Genomic DNA, 8,607 nt, shown 5'->3' with positions numbered 1-8,607 from the left:
ACTTTACAAATGTGAATTATAGGCTGTGAGCACATAATGTTTTTCTACGTTTGTCAATTTGACATTTATCTAAGTTTTTTTTTTTTCATTTCCCCCACACTTGTTTCAATGTCGAAATAAAATCAGGTCTATAGAATTACTAAGTGATGCTTTATAACACGTGCGCTTTATGGAATGATTCATGGGTTCAGGCCCTTACCATGCACATCTATAAATTCCGTATTTCAGTTTCAGTTTTTTATTTAGTAATTTCGTTTTCTTTATTTAATAATTTCGTTTTCTTTATTTAATAATTTCGTTTGTCTTTTATTTAATAATTTCCTTTTCTTTATTTAATAATTTCGTTTTCTTTATTTAATAATTTCGTTTTCTTTACTTAATAATTTCGTTTTTCTTTATTTAATAATTTCGTTTGTCTTTTATTTATTAATTTCGTTTTCTTTATTTAGTAATTTCGTTTTCTTTATTTAATAATTTCGTTTGTTTCTTTATTTAGTAATTTCGTTTTCTTTATTTAATAATTCCGTTTTTTATTTAATAATTTCGTTTTCTTTATATAATAATTTCGTTTTTTTTTTTTTTTTTTTTTTTTTTTTTTTTTTTTTTTTTTTTTTTTTAATTTTGTTTCTTATTTTTTGGTTTGCACTATTGGGCTTCCATAGATAATATTATAGCTTAACGAAAGATTGTAATTGCTAACATGTAAAAAAAAAAATTATGCTTTTTTTGGAAGTGTTTATTTGAAGATCAAGATCTTTGTGATATGAGAATACAAATCTATGTTTTTACTTCAATACTTTGATCAATATGTCGGTTTACCTCCATATGTTAATAGTTTTTGATTTGGAACTTCCCAATTTTATTTGTGTTAAATGTGTTTACATTCTTTGAAATTTCCGCAAAATGGAAGAACACTCAGCTGGAAACTGGAAGAAGTAATATTTAGTACGAGCTGAGTACATGTAGTTTACGAGTTATACAGGGGGAATTAAAGCCAACTGATGCGTGTATTATAATCGTTGTAACAGTACCATAGACTTCTAAGAAAAAAAACACAGTGGGACGTGTTACAAAGAAAAAATATTTATCTATGGAATATTTCAAACATGTTTGATTATCTTTGCATGTATAACCTGACTTAAAATTTTTTTTTCGAGAAATACTGATTGCTAAAACCAAAATTGGTGTTCCTATAGATCGAATTTTCATATTGGTTTGCGTTTTAAATTAGATTTTGGAATTTTTTCATAACTACATGAGTTTATCAAAGATTTTTAATTTTTTTGTTTTATTTTGAATTTAAGGAAAACCTGAATTAGAAATCTTTAATTTATTTAATTAGAATGAAGATAATAACATCAATGTCGATGAACATTATTTGTCATCAACATTAAAAACAATAACTGAAATTTGGTATCTACAAAAGTAGAATTAAATATATGCAACTGTTGTTGTATATATATGGATTAATATGTAAAATGATATAATAAATGTCATCATGTTTTAACAAAGTACATGCACTAATAAGTACAATTCTCACAAAATTATATACAAATTTTACTCCGTGCTATATAGATTAGACCGGATCTTAAGCACATTTCTGTCATAGCAACTGTACATATAAGATGTTTCTTCTTCTTCTTCTTCTTTTCCTTGTTCTTCGTAGATGTAATCATAGTCATCAACATCTTTCGACTCGGGACCTTTTCCTCCGTTTGGAATCGATACTTTGTCTGTTTTTGATATGATCTGCAAAAAAGTTAACCAATTTATTGTTTTAATTTTATATTGTACTGACAAATAAGTTTAAATATATACCTGTATTCTTTTAGTATCGATGTCAATTCCTCTTTCGTGGAGTTTTTGAAGGTTAATTCGGAAATATTAGATGAACAATTAGTATTGTATTGTTATAAAACAAAGCGAAGGCACATATTGGGTTTGGGAGGTGAGAGAGGAAATGTGTATCTTAATTTGTGAATTAATGATATTTGTTGATTTACATTTAATAAATTTGTGCAGTATTTTGACTTTCTTAAATTTTCTAAAACGTTCACAGTTTTGCTTGTTTGAATCTTATTTGGTCCTACGTAAATGTTTTTGAAGAAAAACGAACGCTATCAAGGATAAATTGATTGATAGTATGGTGTTTTAAGTCCCGTGTTGAGAAACTTTCACCAATTTAGAGACTTCACCATATACCGGTGAAGGGCTTCAAATGTTGACCTTAACTCGGCACCCAGGGCCATTCAGCAGTAATGGGTCTTTAAAATGCCAACACCTTGACACGGGGTCTCGGTGTTTAAAGTCTCATCCGAAAGACCAGGAACTTTAACTGCAAAATTCCGAGCGTTAGCGAAGGGACAGTTACTACTTACTTATATCGACATACGAGGGGTTATCAAAAAGTTTGTGGACTGATGCGACAAAATTAAAAATATGTACTTAATACATACAAAATTAATAAGGAAAATAAAACTGTAATAGTACTTGTATATGAAGTGTTGACAAATTTTTAGCTTGATATGTTGATAGTTTCCCAAATTATAATTATACACAAACGGCATTATATGATCTCCCGGCGCTGTCGGCGTTGAGTTTTATGACGTCCGATAACGTCATTGATTCTAAAGTTCGCTCCTACTGTCTCGATACATTTTTTATTAGGAGGTTCCCTGGAATTGAGTGAAGAGTGAAACCCGTCTTGCAATTGTTTATATGACTTTAAAATGCCACGAACAACTAATTTCAAAGCATAATCATGCAAATGGATTTATACATACGGCAAGATCCTCATTTAATTGTGCAGACATATAATTTGTTTGTGAGAATTCAATGTCTACCCCACTTGAACAATGTCGCTTTTTCGACATGATTGGTTTTGGACACCCGGATATAAATCGACATTACGTGTAGTTCACTCCTCTCTTTAAATCTTTTTCGGCATTCGAAACAGGTACTATTGATGCATTTTATATCTCTTCATCCTGTTTAAGCATTTCCTGGGTCTTTGCCAGTTTTTTTTTTTTTTTTTTTTTTTTTTTTTTTTTTTTTTTTTTTCATGTGATGAAACTTTATAAAATATGGGTAAAACATCCCTTCCCCTTCCGACATCATTTTATCCCCTTAATTGTTTTAGCATTCCATATAAAATTTACGCTATTTTTTTTTTTATAGAACTTACAGAATGAGGTAAAAGTTGCAAGTTTTACGGAAAAATTATGTCATACCACATGAGTGAATTAATGTGATTACGGTTTGACAAATACTTATTTCAAAAGAGTTTTTACCCAGTTAGACTCGAATAGAAATACGTCGTATCTTGAGGTTGCGTCGCAGGTCATACCATTGCTTACAAAAACATTAACAATTTATCTAAAAAATTAAATTTATGATATATAGTTTATTCAACAGGCAGAAAAGATTATGCTAAAAAGTGCAAAAATGTATTGATGTTTTATGGCTCTAGCTCACGAACTTTTTAATAACCCCTCGTAAGTCAGTCGCGGCCGGGGTTTAAACCCCCGACCTTCCGATCACGGATCGAGCTCCCTAGGTACGATTTGGCTTTATTGTGTCCGAAAAATGTAATGTTTTCAAAAAGTTTTCAAACTGGCTTAACCATGAGTTGAGTATATGACTGTGATAAAACAGGAAAGGATATCGCATGAAGGAGGAATATGACATGAAGGAGGACCATTATGGACATATGACGTCATTAATTTGATGCATTTCTCTGTTTTAAACAGAAAAGGCCTAAAAATGACCGATTTTAAGGGTTATTTTCCTTAAGAAAATAGAGTCCACAGCATTGGCCCACTTTCATTTTCGGACATGTTGTGTAAAATTCTTTGAAAAATCAAATATCTTAAATTATTTGTGAGCGATGCATGTGGTCTATATTTTCTGAAAGAAAATTCCTTTGACAATTGATGTCTTCTGCAATTTTTTAAGAAAATACGGGAAAATGCTTAAGTTCTTGACGTCACAATTAGCATTTAGAAGGTCATGTGAGGGAAATGATTTGTGTGATCTTTCTGCATGGATTTCCAATGCTTTAGAAAGCATGAGTTTTAATTTTTTTTTTTTTTTTTTTTTTTTTTTTTTTTTTTTTTTTTGCATTATTTTCATATTTAAGAAAAATACAGGGCAAGATTTGTATTGAAACCGTACCTTGTTCTTTGTTGAAAAAAAAATACAAAGTGACCTCTTATGTACTGAATTAAAAGAATGAGTCTTAAATATGTTCAGATAATAAATTTTAAATGTTAGAACTTGATCAATGTGCTCAACAAGATGATACAAAACTTTTATATCATATTTTTTAATGTGATGAAAATCATTAAGATTCAAAAACCCTCTGCTCACTCATATAAATTGTTGCTTTAACGCTTATGATTTTCCAAAAGAAATGTATTTGATGAGAAAAATACAAACAATTGTATCATGGATTGCAGGGAAAATTTGGACAATAAAGACACTTCAACTTGAAAACGTTATATAGGAATAATAGACATTTATGTCATTAAGAGTTATCTCTCTTATCAGAGTATTAATGAACCTTAAATCACTAAAAAGTAGAAAGTGATGGGTTTGTGACAAAATAAATGGTACGATTTCTAAAGCTGCAAAAAAATGAACACGAAGAATAAACCGTTGATCGACGGATGCTATGAAACATTCAGTGATGGGAATGGCTATTGACATGATCGAGATAATGTTTGAAAACTTGGAGCTGAAGCACCAGCGAATAAGAAAGAGATAAGAGACTAATTGTCTCTCAAATTACCTAAGTTAAGATGTTCATGGTCAGTCGTATATATATAAAGCGATTTTTTTCCTTATTTTACTTTATGTAGGTTTTATTACAAAAGAAGACAAGGTCAATCTAATTAAATATTTTCATCAATGTTTTATACAGTTAACGATACTGTGAGGTTTAAGTAATGTTACTCCTTCGTAAAAATGTTTTATCTAAGGATGGGTTTAAAAGTTCTACTGTTCATAAAAATGTAAACTTACCTTTGCAGTACCGTCTGTGTCGGCTCTATGAAATGTGTCCATCTTGATTTCACTTATTCTGAAACATGGATTTTTTTTCTATAAGGAGGGCTGGTTTTTCCTTAATTAAGCCAAATTCAGTTTTGAAACACGGTAAGGAAAAGATAACTAATGATAACTGGAACGGGAATTTTAACCGTTACAGATGTTGACCAAACGGCCTCCCACATTCCCTTATGGTGTCCCATTAGGTAATGCTATTAAAATGTAGATCTTTACTTTATTTTCTCAATTATTTTTATCGGAAAACTACTCCAATATAGCCGTGCGGGTATTTGCTAATGAATTTTAAGTGCATGTGTTTGAACATGTTTTCTAGATTTTTCAGATATATTTTCAAATAGTGTCTCACACACATACCTATGTATTAAATATCAAACAATTTCATATATATATATATATATATATATATATATATATATATATATATATATATATATATATATATATATATATATATATATATATATATATATATATATATATATATATATATATATATATATATATTTCAGTATTAGCTAATCGGAATTCAACACACGTGCATTCAGTATATCCTTGCATTCATTATAATAGAAGCATAACTAAAGGACTTAGTCGACTCAATATACTATATTTATTTCTAAATTTCGTCCTGTTTTATTGAAAACTAAATAAGTTAAAGCCATTTAAAGGTTTCAGCAAATCAATTTGCAGCACACTTGCATGCGAGGATTTTCAAGAATTCTTGTAAATATCGTATCGTAGAACTTATTTTATATTCTATATTTTAAATTTCATATTAAAACTTACATATTTTTCTTGCACAAAATTGAGAACTTCCTGTAAAGTATTATCGCTACACATATGACCATCACTGATCCGAATAGAACACCTCCTGTTGTAAGCCAGCTATAACAACTCCCTTCTAGAAAGATGTGGCAACATTTACATGTAAATACTTCAAAATATACTTTTAAACTGATTACCATGGTAAATAAAAAGATTTTAAACAGTTTTTGTTCAATGAGAAATGCATTTATCTTTTTCCAGACTTTTCTTTATGTTAAAGAAATTAGGTTTTTATTCACTACGCCACAATACGCCGGGAATACATTCAAACATATTCTCCCCCACATTTCCATAAATATAAAATCCATGCATGAAATGCATTTTATCTTAATTAACATTCTTATGTCTTCTTCCAGTTGTGATTGTACAAGGATTTAACAGCTAGATTAAACAAATCATTTTATATAACAAGAAGGACTAAGAATCATTTTTGTCCTTCTTTCAGAATTGCCAAAAAGAAGATTTACTTGCTGCTTATCAAATACAAATTTAACTATGCCTGTTTTGAAATTGTACTTCTTTAACAGTGTTTATATGCTTGATGGTGGTAGGAGTACTAGCTATAGTAGCACAGTAAAAGTATACCGAATATTTTTCCAGAAATATTACCACAAAAACTTCCAAAAATATACAAGGCAGCCTCTAGACTTCTCGACAAATTTGTTTGTATCTATCTATGAAGGAATATCAGTTGCATTTTCTGAGTAAAAAATAGATTCTCTTGCTATCCAAGTTTTTCAAAGCAAAAATCCTTTACTTAATATAGTACATGTATTTATTTACTACGTAACCAAAAAATTGAGAAATTCGGATAATCTCGTTATCTCCTTTCAGAGACCCTTTGTAAGAAGGTTTGGTGGTCAACAAATTACCCAACAAACTCTAAAATATATAGAAAATATAAGATATGATTGATATGATCTAGCCATGAACTTTTAACCAAATATTCAAACTATAAGAATTATTAAATGTAGTTTCCAATATTTTGATGTGCAGAGGGTTTCTTTTTCAAGATCTTTAAAATTGATCAAAATTGATCATTTTCGCAGAGCTTTATTAGTGTAAATTAATACCTGTTCTGATTTTGTATAAGACTGGTATTTTAGATATTACTAAGAAACTGTATCAATCTATTTGGTCTTTATGATTTCATTTCAATCAAAACATATATGATCATTTAGAGAACTACATGTATGACTGTAAATTGTCTAGGTATTCTCAGTTCTTTGATTGCGTATGATCACTGATAAAAATGCGACTCATATTCTAACCTAATTGTACTAAAAAGATTCGAATTTTGCAGAAATATTAAGGAGCATAATTTTTATTTTATACGTTACACTAAGTGAGGCGCGAGCTACTAAATTTGTGGGAAAAACTTTCATAGTATTTCCGTTAGGATTATCTTTCCAGTTTACTTAAGATTATTTCACACAGTAGCTTAAATTTATTTAAGAAATGAATTTATTAAATACCCAATTCATACGGTATAAACTAGGTTGGGGCAGTTTACACTTCGCTTCGCGGTTTATAAAAAAAAGTGTAAACTGTTCCAACCCAGTTTATACCGTATAAATTGGGAAGCCGTTAATTTCCTTTCTTATTATTTAATTTTCATTCATTTAGTGTACGAAACTAAGATGATTGTCCGTACAAAATGACTTCAAACAGTACACAATTTAAATGTAACGTCAGGCGGATCGATACGTCTTTGACGCGTCATTGTGACTTTATACGATATAATGTAAACAAAAAAATATCCAATCAAACGGCACGTTACAATCAGAATATTATTATCTATTATAAATTCCTCTAAACACCCTGAGAAGTATTATATACATGTGTATAAATTCCCAAATAATACGAACATATCGCTTTATCGCTTTTTTGAAAACTTTTTCCTACTATCACGTATAATTATATTGTGCGTCAAAATAATAGAAAAGTGGGATAGAATTCTTTTTATGTGTTGTTTCAAGCATTTATTTCAATTATTATAAAGATTGCCATAATTTTATATATATTTTTTTTAAAAACTAAAACCTAGTTGTAAATAATCTTGAATAGTCATATTTTTGTGCCTTGTATATCTTCTTTTCACTACGATTAAGAATATCACCGAATTTTATTTATTTCTCTCAAATGAGGAATAACTAATGTCTGTGATAAATGAAAAGTAAAAAAAAAAAAAGATGTGTTTGTGAAACACTGATACCCCACATGGCAGCTCAAGCCAAGATTAAAATTTACAAATGTAGGTCAAACTTCAAGATTAAGAAATCAAAATTGTTGCTACCCGAAGAAAGATCTTGTCACAAGGAACCGCGTGTGAAATATGAAAGCCCTAATACTAATCTTTCAGAAAATATAGTGAATAAAAAAGTTTTTCAAAAGTAGGTTACACCTCAAGGTCAAAAGGTCAAAAATGTTGGCACCCAAAGAAAATATCTGGTGACATGGAATAAACGTGTAAAATATAAAAGCATATCTCTAATTGTTCTAAAGTTTTGGTTATAAGCATAAGGTTAAAGTTTGGTGAAATTGTGTAAAAGTAGGTTAAACTCCAAGGTCAACATACGTTAGTACCCAAATAAAGGTCTCGTCATATGGAATAAACATGTGAGATATGAAAGCCCCAGTAGCAACCATTCAAAAGTTATGGACAAAGTTATAGTTTTTGCGGACGCACAGACAAACAGACGGACGGACAGACAG

General features: G+C 29.6%; 1 protein-coding gene across 1 annotated transcript; it reads right to left on the bottom strand.

Annotated features, from left to right (window-relative positions):
* Window positions 1–1,541: 1,541 nt before the first annotated feature.
* On the bottom strand, window positions 1,542–5,929 carry LOC133194761 (uncharacterized). Its single transcript, XM_061330667.1, has 3 exons — window positions 5,854–5,929; window positions 5,023–5,080; window positions 1,542–1,749 (listed from the first exon to the last, which is right to left on the bottom strand). The coding sequence occupies exons 1-3, from the start codon at window positions 5,913–5,915 to the stop codon at window positions 1,558–1,560; spliced, it is 312 nt and encodes a 103-aa protein (XP_061186651.1). The 5' UTR covers window positions 5,916–5,929; the 3' UTR covers window positions 1,542–1,557.
* Window positions 5,930–8,607: the final 2,678 nt, after the last annotated feature.

This window comes from Saccostrea echinata, unplaced genomic scaffold, assembly GCF_033153115.1.
Source record: "Saccostrea echinata isolate AGI-Se365-2 ecotype Australia unplaced genomic scaffold, CSIRO_AGI_Sech_v1 ptg000029l, whole genome shotgun sequence".
In the NCBI taxonomy this organism is placed as follows: Eukaryota; Metazoa; Mollusca; class Bivalvia; order Ostreida; family Ostreidae; genus Saccostrea; species Saccostrea echinata.
Note: the sequence above shows the minus strand (reverse complement) of the source record. Positions and strands in the feature narration are given on the sequence as shown.

Coding starts and splice junctions, on each gene's coding strand:
- LOC133194761 (XM_061330667.1), bottom strand. CDS start 5,915: ATGGTCATATGTGTAGCGATAATACTTTACAGGAAGTTCTCAATTTTG. Junction 5,081..5,853: donor ATTTTGTGCAAGAAAAATAT/GTAAGTTTTAAT, acceptor TCCATGTTTCAG/AATAAGTGAAATCAAGATGG. Junction 1,750..5,022: donor ACACAGACGGTACTGCAAAG/GTAAGTTTACAT, acceptor ACTTTTTTGCAG/ATCATATCAAAAACAGACAA.